This window comes from Vicugna pacos, chromosome 4 (assembly GCF_048564905.1).
Source record: "Vicugna pacos chromosome 4, VicPac4, whole genome shotgun sequence".
Lineage (NCBI taxonomy): Eukaryota > Metazoa > Chordata > Mammalia > Artiodactyla > Camelidae > Vicugna > Vicugna pacos.
This window is the reverse complement of record NC_132990.1, coordinates 776,753-793,353: the sequence shown is the minus strand read 5'-3', so window position 1 is coordinate 793,353 and position 16,601 is coordinate 776,753. Positions and strand designations below refer to the sequence as shown.

The 16,601-nt window shown below is 50.0% G+C and overlaps 1 protein-coding gene across 1 annotated transcript in view; it reads left to right on the top strand.

Moving 5' to 3' along the window:
- Nucleotides 1–16,601, top strand: part of LOC140696223 (unconventional myosin-XVI-like) — a 211,129-nt gene that overhangs the window by 114,788 nt on the left and 79,740 nt on the right. Inside the window, 1 exon segment of the mRNA XM_072960641.1 lies at nt 11,363–11,462. Coding sequence (XP_072816742.1) covers nt 11,363–11,462 — 100 coding nt within the window.

The window sequence follows — 16,601 nt, the reverse complement described above, 5'->3', positions numbered from 1 at the left end:
AGTGGATGTGAAGAGACAGGGCATTTTGTGTATTATTAATTCCTTTAGAGTTCTAATTAGTACTGATTTTAATTGTGCCTTTCTTTGAATTAAAACTTTCATTGGAGACATCAGTGCCTAACGGTGGGTGATAATATCCTTAAATTTCTGAGGTGTCTCAAATACCAGCGCTTCTCACGTGGACCTGTCCTGTCCAGTCAGTGTTTTCAAATGGTGACAATAAGTGATCAAGATTAAATATGACAATTACGTGACCATGTTATTTTCCCTCAAAATGCAAGTGTACTTGGATTCTCACTCTTAATGTTAGTTACCCTTCACTGTTGTCAACCGTCTCTGTTATATTGTTCAAGAGTACCATATCTGTGTTTAAAGTGTCTCCTTGAAGAGAAAGGAAATTAGGTGTTAAGTTTATCATTTTGATCCTGGGTTCTTAAAAATGCACATTGCTTGCCTTTCGTGGCTCCAGATGAGAACCCCGGTAACTGGCATTAGAATTGACTACTGCTCATTTTTCACGACTTGACCACCACACAAATGCCAGTTTTGTCTTTGTAAGTCGTAGCTGACTGCATTTTAAAATTAGTACTCTCCATGTGGTGTTTACATACAACGGAATAGTATTCAGCCTTAAAAATGAAGAAAATTGTTTCATTCATGAGAACACGGATGAACCCGGAGGGCATAGTGCTAAGTGAAATAAACCAGGCACAGAAAGGCAAATGCTGTGTGACCCCACTTATACATGGAATCCGAGGTAGTAAGAGTCATAGAAGCAGAGAGCAGAATGGTTGCCAGAGGGTGGGCAGAGGGGAAAGCGGGGAGGTGATGGTGAAAGGACACCAAGCCTTAGTTCTGCAAGATGAGTGAGTCCTAGTGGTGCGCCATACAGAGTTGTGTCTGCGCCTAACAGGAGTGTATTGTAATCTTAAAAAATTGCCAAGAGGGCGAATCTTATGTAAGTGCTCTTATTTAAAAAAAAATAAGTGGATGAAAATGAAGAAGGCAGAGGAAATTTCTGGAGGTGGTAGATTGTGTTTATGGCATTGGCTGTGGTGATGGTTCCCAGATACACATTTCCACACTTACCCTATTGGATGCCCTGAATACATATGGCTGCTTGTCAATCACACTTCAATAACATGTTTTTAAAAATAATTAATACTTTCCAAAGTTAACAAACATCATTGATGTCCTGAACCAATACTGAACCCTAAGTCTTCCTTCAGCTCTTGTCACACACTTTCAAAAGCAGATGTTCAAAAGAAAGTTTCATGGCCGTGGAAGTCATGAGATCTGGCTTCAGTGCTAGGCTGTTCCTCTGGAGACCGTAACAACTTCATTCTCCTTCCTGATTTGCTAACCAGTTATAACAGCAATGATATTCTGAACAGCAGGTTCATACGGTTGGAAGTAACTCAATTCGGGATCTGAAATCGGCATGAACTTATTGAAATAGTAAAATAACTGGCATTAGCCACCAATCTTCATAAACATTTTTAGCCTTTTTCAAGGAGATGAATTGCCTTCTCTGTGTGGTAGGGAGAGCAAACACTAGAAGAACAAGTATCTCCAACAAATAGACCTGCCTTGGTTTCCTGTTCCTAGTGAAAGACAGGAGGTCAGACTGACCCTGGTGCACATGTGGTTAAGGAGCAAATTGGTTTAGGAATGGGATAACTTCCCTTAACCCACAGAGCTTAGAGAGGCCTCCTATTTAGGCTTAAACAACAAATGAACATCTGTTCTTTTCAGTCGAAGGAAGCAAGCTGTTCTTGTACCTGACAGAGCCAGGCTGTGGCTCAGCCAGGACACTCCACAGAGCGCGGCGCAGGAGGGGCCACGGCGGCTCGAGCGTCCGCACCGCTGGTGCTCGGCATCCTCCCCGGCGCGCGCGGCGTGGTCAGAGAGCACCGGCCCCGGGTCCTTTGCCTGCCCTGGATGTTTCATCTCCATCACAGATTCTGTCCTCCCAGAGGGCCTGGTTCTAGATGTCTCCCACAGTAGATGGCTCTGGAGTGCTGTGCGTGCACAGAGGGGGCTCCTAGGTGGAAAAATATCCCAGGGCCGTATTAGAAGCAAGTCCAAACCCGGCCAAGGCAAAGTTTACCTGCTGAAGAGGCTGCCCTGGAAGTGGAACTGCATGTGTACTTCACACCAGGACACTCGTAATGGGGGTTTCACTTCCCTCCATTCACTCAGTAAATAGAATGGTGCGACCTTGTGCAATTAAAATGCAGTGGAGGGGCGGGCTGATGTGAGAGCACTTGAGAGCATTGTCATGGAAATTCTAGGCAGATGCTCTGAATTCATTTTTTATTGGCTTCGTGGTACTGGCGAATCCCAGGAGCAGAGGTACGATTTTGCATTCTTTTTTATTGTTTAGCTCCATATTGTCTGGGATAAGAGCCTCTGGCTTAATTACGTGAAGTGTGTGAATGAAGGCCGCAGGATTAAGGCCGCGTCTCCATGTGGCCTGCTTTGCCGCGGGCAGCGGAGCGAGATGCTGTCGCGGAAGCAGCTGCGGGGCAAGTGGACACGTTTCTGTTGTGGTCCTTTGTACCCGGCCGTCCCCACGGTGCAGCCGGTTGGCACGTTAGCAGTGGGCCCCCAAGAACGCCCCACACCTTCGGTAGAACCCTCACAAAAACCATCCCGGGGATTTCCGGTGAAGGGTACAGAAGGGGCTTCTCCAGGGCCTGGCAGCCTGCTCAGAACCCCCCTCAGTCTACCGTATCACCACCTTTCTCTCACCTTTGGGTCTCCACCAGCAGCGATGTGAAAGCCAGACACTGAGTTTGAATTTGGGGTGCTGTGTTTTAGAATCTTCACAGATAAATGCCTAATAAATGTAACCGTGATTACGTTAAAATAATAACATAGTAACGCTGTTAAAATAATAGTAACAAAAGCAACACCTCCCCAGCATAATGAGAGAGACACAGAGACAGGGACAGAGAGACAGAGGAGGGAGTGTAACCCTGATGGGAAGACGGACTTTCAGGCAGTAGCCTGGAGCCTTGCTGCTCCCGCCTCCTGTCTTATTAATGTTCCTCACTTATACGTTATTCCGTATTCTGATGGCTGCCTTTGTCCTTTCAAGCTCAGAAAAAAAAGGGGCAAGTGCCTGGTTTTTTCCCATCTCCCAAATTTCGTAGAAGCCCCATGAGACTTGCAGTTTCGCCACCTGGATTAGGACCCTAGCTCGCTGTAAACTGACTCTTTGAAGTCATCCTGCAACTCCCGTGCGGGTGGTTCTGGGGCTGCTGGGAGAGTTCAGGAATGGTGTGGAATGACCGGGCGTCATACCCTGACATTTACAGGCACCCGATACCTCTTCCTTGGGGTCCCCCTCCCCCATCTCTCCCCCCCTTGCCCTGCCTCCTCCTGCCCCATTGTGAACTCTGGAGAATTGCACATGGAAGTCAGGGAGGACCCTCACTGTGCTGGTCACCCAGCCCCCCGGCCCCGACAGCACCGTCAGGGGCATGCGGCTGCAGGGTGACGTCAGTGGGGCAGCTCTTCTGCCCTGTCCCCCGACTCTTCCCAAGGACCCTGTTCCTGGGGGCTCTTGAGCTGGGAAGCCCATGGGAAAGTGAAGCACCACAGTGTCTTTGAATGATCTGCTCTTTTTCTAAAGGTGACAGCAGCCTGTTTACCACAATTTGGAAAGCGAGGGGAACTCAGTCTTGCCTGGTGGGCTGAGCAGTGGGCCAGAGACTGTCGTGGTGTTCATGTGAAGACTCTTCTCCCCTCGGCAGAGTCACACGCAGATCCCGATGAGACTGGGGAGCTGAATGTTAGTCCCAGTAGACGTGAAAATTAACTCGAGACCAAATTCCAGGTCTGAACACTCCAGGAGACCCGAAAGCCACTGCAAAACATAGCTAACATCCCCCTCCCATTCTTCCTGTAAATGTACAGGGGGAGGTCGTGGGGACTGGAGAGCAGAGGTGGTGAACCCCCTGGAAACGGTATCAGGCTGACGAGCTCCAAGCAGAGGGTCCAGCAGGTGCAAGGCGGGTGGGGAGGGTGGAAGCGGTTTGACTGGCTGGATGCGGAGGACCGGTGGGGAGCTGGTGGGAGATGGGGTGGGGCGATGGGCAGGTGCACATGGTAAAGCTCTATGTGGGATGGGAGCAGCTCAGGTTTTGTTCTGCAGTGTGAGCCTGGGGGAGGCCCCGCAGAGCCCACCCACCACCGGCAGACGGCGCGGGGGCTGACACCTGGACAGACCCGCCAGCCTAGGTGGGATGTCCAAACCTTAGAGTTATGGAAGGAGAGAAAGAACGGGCATGCTTAGAGAACACAATAGATTTGGGGGTGAATAAGATGATTTTTTGACAATTTTCTCTCTTTGCTTGAACATCCTTCCCTTTAAGAGGAAACAGAAGTGATCCTCTTTCACTGAGAAGCACTTCTGTAAATCCTCCGCCTGGTCTCATTTCCCCTCACGTCCTGCCCACCCCACGGTGAAATCGGTTCCCTTCCTCTCCAAGCCCACTTGTGCTCCTTTTCCTGCATCCCTCACTGTTTCTGTGATGTATGTCAGTCCCGTTGCTAGGCAGCTGTTATGCTCAGCCCACCACTCAGCGCTCTGAATGCTGGAAATTAGCCCCAGAGAGCTAGAAAATCACGCCTCGCACCTGCACTGCGTTTACTGTGAGCGCAGGAACATGAGGGCGCGGTGACAATCCGGGCAAGCTTGTAGAACCGTGAAACGCATCCCTGTTTAACCGCGGCCCGACAGCTGCTTGTGTGGCCTGCGTGTTGGAAAGAGAGACCACGCAGGACCCTACCAAGGCCGTGGGTCCAGAAGAAGCGGTGCCCTCATCCTGTGAGAGCTGAGCGTCCGCGGACAAGGTCACCCGGAGGAAAACAGAAACACACAAAAACAAGCACGAACAGAGCGTAGGACCTGCGTGCGTCTGCAAGCCGGCCTATGGAGTCTGTGTGTTCTTCCTTGCCTCTGGAAAGCAAAGCATCCCAGAACTTGGCTTGACTCCACTTGGCCCTCAAGCCCTTGACCTCTCCTTTTACGTGTGTCCTGAAGCACCAGACCCAGTCCTCGCGCTTCTCCACCATCTGCTAATGTCTCGATGCCACAGGATTCCGGTTTCTTCTGGGCGTTGTCTGAGTCCCCAGTCACAACTCCAGCAGCCCCTTCCCCGTGTGACACACTTCAACCCCTCCACACTGCCTACCACACCTCCAGCCCTGCCTTCCCTGGCTGCTCGGAAATCGCACAGTCCCAGCCCCGCCTGCCCACCCCCCTCACCGGCCATCTCCCTCCACCATCCTCCCTCCACTGAGAGCTCCCTGGCACCCCACTGTCTTCCTCCTGTGGATGATCCAGGCCTTCCTCAAGGATAAGGAGGTTCTCGGTTCTCCTCCAACATTCTTTTGTTGTCCCAACTAAATAAGACATAATAAGACAAATGCCATGAGGTCTTGAAATAAGGAAACCACGTCTTTTCTAAGATATAATTTTGGCCAAGAAATGTCATGTTGTATGTTTGATCATACGCAGCGAAATCAAAATGCATTGGTGACCAGTGCATTTCTTAGCAGGGTATATTTTTTTTTGCAGCACTTAAAAATTTTTTTATTGGAGTATAGTTAGTTTACAATGTCATGTCAATTCCTGGTTTACAGCGTAGTGATTCAGATTTATATATATATTCCTTTTCATGTTCTTTTTCATTATAAGTTACTGTAACACATTGAATACAGGTCCATGTGCTGTACAGTATAAACTTGTTGTTTACTATTTTCATATACAGTATTTAGTATCTGCAAATCTCGAACTCCCAATTTTAACAGAGTATCTTGATCGTAATAGGTCCTCAAAGAATATTTGCTGAACAGAATTGAATTTTAAGGGGTTACGGGACTAAAACTTTCACAGCAGAATTTTCCTTGAGAATGGAGGAAATATTCAGCAAACAGAAGCAATTTCAGAGACACCTGAGTTTTTTAAGCATTCACTTGATACACACACCCTGCATCTTCCTAAGGCGACGACTACAATTTTGTGACAGTCAGTTGAGTCACTGCAGTGTTTACCCTGATGTCTACAGTCACTGCATAACCTCTTTTTTTTTCATGTCTAGGACCACAAAGTTCTTCTTAAAAGTAGATGGAAGAACCGCCTTAGACAAGAGAAATGCTGATTTCAGCTCTTCCCTTAGGTTCTGCGTTACATTTCTTAATTGTTAGCTTTTCTCTGCTACCTCAGCGTCAATCTGTTCCTCTTAGAATACGGGGACCCCAGAATGAAAATGAGCAGTGGTGTGGTTCTGCCCCTTAGAATCTTGTAAAGTATGGTCATGTCCGTTATCATTTCACTGTCATCTTCTCGATCCTGTGAGTCCACAGGGAGTCGGCGTCCTTGAATCCTTGATGGGGAAGCAGAACTTGACGAGCAGGATATGTGTGCTGCGGTTTTCAGTAGCTGTGGCAGAGCCTGCTGTGGGAGCCCATGCTTACGCGTCAGCAGTTCAGGATGGAGGCTGGCGGTGGGGGAGGCTGGAAGCTGTCAGAGACACGTTCACAAGGCAAATGGAGCATCCAGCCCGGGTTTCAGTTTCAGCCCCAAGAGAACGCCGAGCGTTCAGCCCTGCGACAGCAACAGACCCAGCTTCCTGAGCGGTCAGCAAGTCCTGTCCGGTCGGGCAGGCGGACGCAACGCAGAAGCAGCTGACCGCCGCCGGGCTGCTGGCCCAGGGAGGCAGGGAGCCACGTTCGGGGCTGTCGGCTGGCGCTGGGCCCACTCCTCTTTGAGGAGTTTCTCTGTGCCTCCTCCTCTTCGGTTCTCAGTGGCACTGATGCCTTCCGCTTGTTTATGCGGCATTGGTCCCGGGAAATCACTAAGCTCCCCAGTCTGCTCCAGCTCAGTGAGTGTCAGCTCATCCTCCTGCCTCCTGGGCCTAAGAACTTGGGGTCGTCCTCTCTTCCCCTCACATACACATCCTGGCACCTGTTGGGTCTGCCTCCAGTCTGGACAGAGTTACAGCCAGTTCCTACCGCTCCCATGGCCTCCCTCCGGGGCTGTGGGCGGGGTCTCCAGATAGCCTCCCCCCCGCCTGCTTGTTCCCTGGGGCCCCTCGCAGCCTGGCAGCTCCGACGATTCTGTGAATGTCAAGTGATGTGACTTGTCTACTCAAACCCTCGCTCCCTCTCCAGGACTCTCAGAGTCACAGCCGAAGTCACTGGAGTCCCCTGCGGGACCCCTGTCCTCACCCCGTGTGGCTGCTTTGTGGATCCGACCCCTCCACCTTCCCTCTCACCTGCCTGCCAACCACATTTGCCCCTCCCTGCCTCCAGCAGGCATGCGATGCCCCACCCCGGGCTTCTGCACCTGCTGTGCCCTCGGTTCTGAGCCCTGTTCCCCAGAGAGCGCCACCTCCCTTTCCTCCCCAGCTGACACCCGCCGGCCCCAAAACCTTGCCTGCTCTATGTGTCTCCCTCTCTCTCCTCATATCTGACATCCCTCCTCATCTGCGTGTCTGTCTGTCTCCATCCTAGGCTCTAAGGACCTTAGTCTGTTTCATTTCTCCCGCATTCCCGGTGGATATTTTGTGCTCAGTCAGCATTAGTTGATGGATGGAATGAGCCCAATGAATGAGCCACAGGACCTTGATTCTGGACGTGGACCGGATCCCAGTCATGCCCCTCATCCAAACCAGGATGAGACAAGAGGGGGTCTGCTGGAGGAGTTAACACTGACTTCTTACCATCGGCTGGCTGATCTGGGACGCAGGGCAGGTGTCAGCCTGGTGTAGGGACCTCCAGTGGGCCCAGGTGGCCTCCTCTTGGACCATGGAGGCCAGGAGGGTGGAGGAATGAGACCTCCGTCTCCAATCCCACCCGTGCTCGGGACATACGTGCAGCGCCGGGCTCAGGCTGGTTACCACCGTGAGGTTTCAGTGCGGTCGTGTGTCAGTGCAGTGATAGACCAGTGACACCGCGGATAGATGCCACTCACATCCCCAAAGGCAGATGTTTTTAATTACACTGAGACAGAGTACCTTGCCCTGCCTGAGATGACGTTTTTGTCTTTTCAGTTGAAATGTCAGAATTATACCATTTTAGGTGTCAAAAGAACAATATAAAATGGGGGGGAGGAGCCCCAAGCATTCAGATTTTTATTCTGACTTGTTAATGCCATACCGTATTCAGATACTTGAATTATGTCAGCTCAGTTCTCAGTGATAATTAGCCAAGTTCCAGAATGAGACGATTATAAAAGAATAAAGAGATCATTTGAGTGATTTCACTTCATTGTGTGACTCTGGGCAAATGGTAGAAACGCACTGATTTTCCTGACTGCCTGAATGAGCCTGTGTCATTATGAGTTCTAGTTCGCTGCTGAGGAGGGGCCCAGTCACCCAGAGGTCAGGGCCCGAGTTGTGTCCTCTCTGCCTGTCCCGTCTGCCGAGGGTGACCGTCGGGTTTGCCGGGTCGGTCTTTCACGCCGTCTCATCCTGTTCTCACTCTGGAGCCACGTGGGGCCGGGGGCTCCCTCCGTCCTGCCGAGACTGCCTCAGTGCTGCTGGAGACGTTGCCCTGGAGTCGGGTGGCCCCGGGTTCGAGTCCAGCTCAACCACTGCAGCCGTCCATGTCAGGCTCCTAGGGCTGCCCTCACGAGGCACCCCAAACTGGGGGAGCTTCCAGCAAAGGAAACGGGCTCTCTCACAGTTCTAGAGGCCAGAAATCCAAAACCAGGGTGTCACCAGGGCCACACCCCTCTGAGGCTGGGTGGAACCCTGCCTGGCCTCTTCCCAGCTACAGGTGGTGGCCAGCAATCCATGCACCCGTGTCACTCCAATCTCTGCACCTGCATCTCTCCAGTCTCTGCCTCCCCATGTGTCTCTGTCTGTACGTGGCGTTTCCTCTTCTTATAAGGACACTTGTCCTGCTGGTTTGGGGCCCACCCTAATGACCTCATCTTAACTGCATTACATCTTCCAGGACTCTGTTTCCAAAAAAGGTCACACTCACTTATGCTTTGGGGGAGAGACGCAGTTCCACGTCATCTCTGTGTGAACTTGGGCAGGTGACTTCACTTCTGTGACGACCAGCTCTCTCACTATCAGAAGAGATCCTCTGGACCCCCTGCATCCTCCAGGAATGATGCAACGTGACCTATGAAAATACCCTTGCCCTCATTCAGTGCTCAGAAGATGTCACCCCATCCTCCACTCCCCCAGCCCAGTCCTCGGCCTTTCATCATTTTATCACACTTTCCCCATACACAGGCAAGCTAGCAGGTGCAAAGATGGCCCCGTATCCTTGGGAACCTCACACACTCTGAGGACGGATAAGAATTAAACTCATGTTCGTAATGCAGCATCTGACTTGTGTCCTGTCCTGAGAAGCACACCGGGGCAGGACTGAGAGGGGAGAATTACCCGCCAGGTGTCTTGCCTAGGGTCTTGTGGGAAATTTGCTGTGGAGTTGGAAGCTGAAGCTGGGTTTGGATCCCCAGTCCAGTTTCTTTCCAATTCAGACACATTGTGCAGTTATCAGTTACTGCCATTGAACCCCTCTGACGTTACAGTGCATCATCCCGGCTTGCCCAGTGATGCTCCGATGTGAAGCACCAGCATCTCCTTGGGGTGCTCACAACCTTTCAGGTGGTCCCTCCACTGCCCTTGGCACACCTTACTCCTAGTTCTCGTCCACACCCACACTCCATTATACCCTCTTCCTCTGCTCTGTTCCACCCCGGTAATACCCTTTCTCCTCTGCAGCAACCACAGTAGAACCAGTTAAAAAAGAAAACAAAAAAAAATGCCAACTTACGTGCCTGCTGGGTAGAAAACCACATTCTTGCTTTTTATCAAAAAAAAAAAAAATCACTGAACACTTCCATCATCCGCAGATCGTTTCAGACCATTCCGTGTGATCAAAATGACGAACAAGGGTTTTCACAGCCTTGCCTCTGGCATGACAATTTCACGTTCTGCCTCCGGAGCTGACTATTTTACTCCTTCCTGCACCCTGACCTGATAACATGAGCAAAAATCTGTGTATGAGAAGGAAGGGAGGTTGCTGATGCTGGTGTATTTATTTTGTCCAACTCACGGCTGGTGAGATTCTGACAATTCTCAATCCAGGACAGATAACAGAGTGAGTTTTCGGTGGCGATGCTAAAAGGATTTTAGAGAAGGAATGAATGTCTACTGCTGAAAAAGTGAAATGAGTCTATTTTCTCCGTATTTATGGGACATGCCAGACCCACGGTTCCCGCTGCACTGCCCTGTGCTGGGCATCTCATTTCACCACTGCTCTTGTAGAAATGAAGGAGCAGTATGTCCACGGGGGATGTGCCCGTCCTCCCAGCACCCGGTGGGCAGAGAGTGGAGGCAACACACCTCCTTCCTTAGTGGCCCTCGGGAAACAAAGGACTCGTTTTAGAAGATGCCAGGTTTGCTGCAACAATCTTAGATGAAAAGCTGAGACTTATCCAGAAAATAACAGAAAACTTCGGTGGTTTAATTTTTGGCACTGAGTTCCCAGGGCAGCCCAGAGTGAGGACCATAAACACACAGCGCAACCAGGAGCAGCAACCCAGCGCTTCCTCCTTTCTCCTGTCTCTCTCCTCCCCCTCCTCCCCCTCCTCCCCCTCCCCCCTCCCCCTTCCTCTAACCAACGCAGTTTTGCTTACAGGTTGTGTTAGATGCGCTAAGTGCAAAGGGAAATTTCACAAAGATTTTTTTAATGGATCACATAATTTTGAAAGGCATTTTTTTAGAAACCCAGAAGAAACCTTTGCATAGCCATGAATTTCAGCCAGGGAGTGAAATGTAATTATTCAGAGGAACCTTCCCAAAACTAGAATGTCCTACTGAAAGATTTAAAATACTCAAAATCTACTCTGTAGGGGAGGAGCTACTCTGTCTCCCACCGACACACCCTTGTGGGCGTTTGGGGCACCCCTTTACTGCAGATTCTAACTACGTCTAGACTCACTCTCAAACGCTAATAAAGAAAGTGGGAACACCTTAAAAGGTGTGGTTCAAGAGTATTCTAAAAATTTAAATGAAAACTAATTGGTTTTCCTTCTCATCAGACTTTCTTTCGATAATTTGCATCACTCTGTGGTCACACTAAGCACACATGAAAGGACTGAAAAATACATTGGACTCCCTTTTGTAATCATTTTCCATGTGAAGCCTAAGGGCTGCCTCACAGCTGTCCAATGTGAAACGCACAATGAACGGAGTTTGAGGGGCTCACGGGGCACGGTCCAAAGGGGAGAGAACTGAAGAGACAGGGTAACAAAGGCATCCTGTTGAAGACAATCATTTTCTTGGCCGATCCAGTCACTGCTTTCCTGTCCCCGCACTCTCTGCAGGTATAAGCCGGTGGCCGAGACCCTCCCAGGCGCCGAGATGCTGTCCCCCGAGGAGAGATGCCGGCTCGCCCTCCAGCGGTGCAAGTTACAAGGCTGGCAGGTTGGTGACCCCCGAGCTCCTCCCAGAGCAGTTTAGGGTTTTCTGTGTGTGGGCTGAGTCATCGCAGGGAACCAGCAGAGTCTCACCTGAAAAAAACAGTCGCTGTGATGTGTTTGGCAAGGCAAGATGCTCATGCACTCCTGGTAACACAGCAGTCCTTCTGATTCGCTGGTCTCAGCAGCAAACACAGGGACGCAGGGGCTCTGTTTAGGGCGGGGGTTCTAAAGCCCCTCCGTTTGCCCCCATCTTAGACCCCCACGATGACACTGAGGCTTTCTGGACTGTCTCAAAGGTAGCAGAAGTCAGAGGAGTCAAGTCAGGGGACCGAGCCTTGGTTTCTTGGCTCTTACGGGAGTTCTCCGAGTTTTCTGTAAGACCCGGGCCTCCCAGGCGCCCCAGGTCCTGTTTGGGCTCCTTTGTCCTGTTTCTCTTTGCCCTGCTTCTCACCCACCGCGCACTGGAAGTGTCACTGCCCCTCCAACCTCAGTCAATGGCCAGAGCTCCCTAACTGTAAATGTCTGACTGCGATCCGTCACCCTTGTGGCTGGTGGGGTCGCCAGGCTTCCAGGAGGACGGAGTCACAGGAGACTGAATAGCGGGGGACGCCTCCCCGGAAACACGAGGGCTCAGTCAGTCCGGACTTGGTTTAATCCCTTAAGAACCTAGAATGCCGGCGTGACCAGTGTGAGGAAGGGGAATTTGAAACGTAAAAGAACCAAGAAGGAAATGTCAGCACAGCCTGGGAAACGGACGACCATCCACGACACGAGAGATCACTGGAAGCTTCGAGTTCTGGAGCATCTGAAAGCACACAGGTGGCGAAGAGCGTGGTGCTCATGGCTTTGGCAAAGCGTCACAATTACTAGAAAGCAGACATAAATCTCAGTTTTTTAAAACGTAATAATGAGACGGCATCTACAAGTGAAAAGGCTGGTAACTGACGAGGCCAAAAACAAGTGCCACACTTCAGACACGACGTCAGCAGGAGGCTCTGAATTACCGACGTGTCTGAAAGTGGTCCAGGGGAGGCAGAACAGGGGGAGTATCCGGAGTGACACTGACGCCCGCATCCGTCTATGACGAGCAACTAAGAACCTAGAATTTTAGCATCGATGAGTCATGGTTTAATTGTCTGTGCCGCCCAGTCTCTGCCTTTATTACCTTTTCTCTTGTTCTTTCCTTTTTTTTTTTTTAAACTAATAATGGAGCTGAACTTTAAATAGCGATCTGAAGGAGGGCGCTCACAGTCTGTAACAGTCATGGTTGCACATCCGTGCCAAAGGACTGGATAAAAAAGGAGGAGGAAGGAGGAATCACTAGCAGAGGATGATGTCAGCGCACTGCTCTGGAGTCGGTGGCATAGGATGTGGGGTTCTAGAACGCAGTCGTTCGACAAGCCGAAGGCAGCTGAAGTCATTTCAACTGAGTCACTGTCGGAACTTTTAAGTCAGTATTCGAAGAGTTGTGGTTCGTGAATATATATAACACTAAGATTTTCTCAGTGCATTTTCTTCTTTAGAAAATACTCACAGACAAGAAAGATTTATCAAACGCTGAGAAAGAAGCTTGAGTTGTCGAGGAAAAGTGAGGGGCTCTGGAACAATTCTTCCACTAAAAGAATGCCTGGCGGTAGCCACAGTGCCTGGCCCCCCGTCAGTCCCCCGACTCACCTGTGCAGGGTGCGGGGTCAGACGTGGGGGGGCTGGGAGGCAAAGCAGTGCACCTCACAGCCTCCATGCCGCCCGCGTGCCTGTGTGCGCGAGGTCCCTTGAAGTTGCAGCTGAGGACGGTGTTACACTGAAACACACATGGGGACTGAAAAAGTGCATCAAAATAAGAATTGGGGAAGAGCTCCCATTTCATTACACTAGTTCATTTTCCCTCCCTTTTTCCCTCCCCAAAGGAGGCAAAAAATACGAGACAAAGTGAAAAAAAAGAAAAGTCTTCATTTTGATGATAGTGTTTGCTTACACGATCGATACTGAGTAGTCAGGAAAACCTGCTTTCTCCAGCTTCTTTCTTCAGCTTCTTCAAGATGAAACCTTTCATGTCTTTTATGCTATAAGACAAATCATTGGCTTCATGGAAATACAGCTTATTCATATTTCATTTTTGTGCTAGTCAGACGGCAAATGAATTTTTAAAAAACCATTTATTTCTGACCCAGAAAAGCCAGATTCCTTTGTTTCAAAAGCAAAGCTACTCTGTGAAATGGGTTGAAAGTTGCAGAAAGAATTGCCACCCCTCCTGTGGGAGGGTCCTCAGGACAAGGAGGAGATGGGAGCTATGTGAAGCAGGAGCAAGGTCCTGGTGGATGGTCCTCCGATGCGCAGCGTGGTTCTCAGACTGCCAAGAGGCACAACGCACGTTTCTGTGAAGCAGCCAGTGTTCATCCTTTGACTCTGAATGGTTCGCACAAGATGGATTTGAATTCTTTTCCATAGTTTTTAGGAGCCTTGCCAGAACCTACAGAGCTTGGAGTCACCTTTTGCTGTGTGAATCTGCATAGATTGTTAGCTCGAAATTCAGTTCCCTTTCCTAAAAATGGGGTCCGTTCACTGTGGCCCTGACGGGCCTTGGAGATCTCTGGAGGCTGCTTTCTCCCTCCTGGGCGCCGATCAGAGCCAGCACAGGGAGCCTCCGATCGTCAGCGCCAGGGTTCCAGCTCTATCTTCCTTGTTCTTTCACAGGTTATAGCAATTCTGTACGTGGAGGCGAACATTGGGGTTTCCTCCTGCTTCATGAGGCTGGGGACCTCCTCCCTCCAGTGCTGTGCACGTGTTTAACGGTCCACACGAGCTGTCTGTTTATGTGGTCATGGGTTTCAGTCAGTGCGTGAAGCTCTGCAATTTCCAATATCTCATAAATGATGATTCTTTTCATCCTTGGAATCTGTTACAACTATTCAGAGGGTTTTTTTTTTTTTTGCTTTATTCAAGTTAAACCTAATGACAACTCCATGTGGAAAAAGCAAGGTGGACAGGTGAGCAGTAATGACCTCATTTCAGGTGTAAGAAAATAGAATCTTAGAGATCAGCCTATCATTGGAAATACGCCGTGTGGCTAACACTTCTCTTTGGCGGGAAGGCCACTGTGCTGAGACCGGACCTCGTCTCCTGCACTGTGTTCTCCCCAACACCTCGCCTCGACCTGCATTCTTTTGTGTGGCTGTCCTTGGAAGTCCTCCCACGTGGCTGTCCTCGGAAGTCCTTCCGCTCAGACTGCAGGGTTTGAAGGGCCGAGGTCACGCATCATGAGCTTTGATCAAAGGCACGGGCAGGCTCCCCCGTGAGCCGGAGCAGATTGCTTCCCGTTGCTACTGTCTTCTGTGTGTTTCTGATGCCCCTGTAGACCGAGGGGAAACCAGCTGGCTGCTTCCCGGCTGGCTGATTCAGGCTGGAATCTTTCCTACTCAGATGGTCAGCCCACCGACCCTTAAAGAGCCGGGGCTCTCAGAGGCTAGGTCCTGACTGCCTCTTGCAAAGAAAAGAAGGTGGAGGAAAGGGAGGAAAGGAAGGAGAGGAGGTGGGATCTAGGGAGGAGGTGTTTGACTTTGTTCAGTGTTTACAGTCAGTTCTACTCTGAGAGCCGAGACTTAGGTGCTCCGGGTGTCCAGAGGGAACAGGAGGGGTGGCGATGGCTCACGGTGGAGATGTGCGTCTGGGGGATGCTGGCCCTGGGGTCCCGGCTTGGGTGAAGGCAGGTCAAGAACGGTCACCCTAGACCATTCGGCAGAGCCCCTCCTCGGCTGGCAGCCCCCCCCGCTGGCAGGCCCCCGGCTTTGCCACAGCCGCGCCCCCGCGCTGCCCTCTGCTTGCTCTCACTGCTGACATTGTGCCTCTGACAGAGTTGCCGCCTGTGTCTCCTCCAGCGGTGACAAGCTCATGGCAGGAGGCTGCGTCTGCCCAGTTTCCTGCTCTTTCCCCAGCAGGGGACAGAAGGATGTACAGCAGACGCTCAGTACATGTTTGCCAGGCCAGCAAATCAGTCTTTGTCAATGAAAAACCACCAAGCTACTACATACTTTGTATGGATATGCAGACCTATGTGAACTCTTTTTTATCTGGAGTAAGTCACAAACACCTAACAGTGCTGATACCTGGCGAATGGTGTTCAGATGAGAGTCAAATGGAATTTGAGTTTATATCTGTGTTTAGGAGGTAAATGCATGTGTGCCTTCCTTCTGTAATTAAAAATGACTTCTAAAATATGTAGTAGCCACTACATAAACACAGTTTAAGTGGGATATGGTATAGGGTCAAATTAATTATTTTAAACATTTATGAGGAAACTGTACATCACACTGCCTGAGCTTCCCTGAAGCATTTTGGTTTCCAAATAACAGTTCACCTGTGGTGCATTTCACACCACCGCCCTTACTTCTCAAAGGAATCTGCACACGACTCGAACCAGTAACCACACATTTCGGCAAACTCACTCGTGCCCTCGCTCCCTTTGCCACGTCTCCACTTTGCCGTGAGGTGGTTTCATTTCGAGGCAAAGTGAATAAAGCGTGATGTAGTGATGGCTGGGAAGGCATCCTGCTCGGTGGTGACTTGTTCCTGTTCACAACGAAATGGCACACTTCGAAAATACAGTGGACTAGTCAGAGCTGTGTCCTCATTTCAGGGCAGAATTTAAGTAAGTTGTTCTAAAAGGAATAGCAGGTCCTTGAAACGCTCTGAGTGGACTCTGCGTGCCTTCTGGGACTGTGTTCCTTCTCACCAGATGTATTTTTCTTTATGAAACAAAGAGTCTATTAATTACTTCGTTTGTGGGAAAAAAAATCCAAGTAGTCTGAAAACAAGTTAAATTAAGCCACTGGTTATTAACCTTCTGCTATTTGGGGCTTTCTGAATTATTCGGGTATTTATTTCTCTAAATAGGTACATTTTTAGTTTAGTCCTGCATTAAGGTACGTTTGAAAATAACCCCTGCAGACTCTGTACATGCTTTTATTGACGTGCAATTGATTTACAACTGCGTTAGTTTCCAGGTGCAGCACAGGGATTTGGTCATATATACATGCATCCTTTTTCCTATTCTTTTCCATTATAGGTTATTACAAGCTGTTGAATATGGTTCCCTGTGTTCTACAGTAGGACCTTGTTGTTTATCTATTTGCACAGAGAAGTGTGT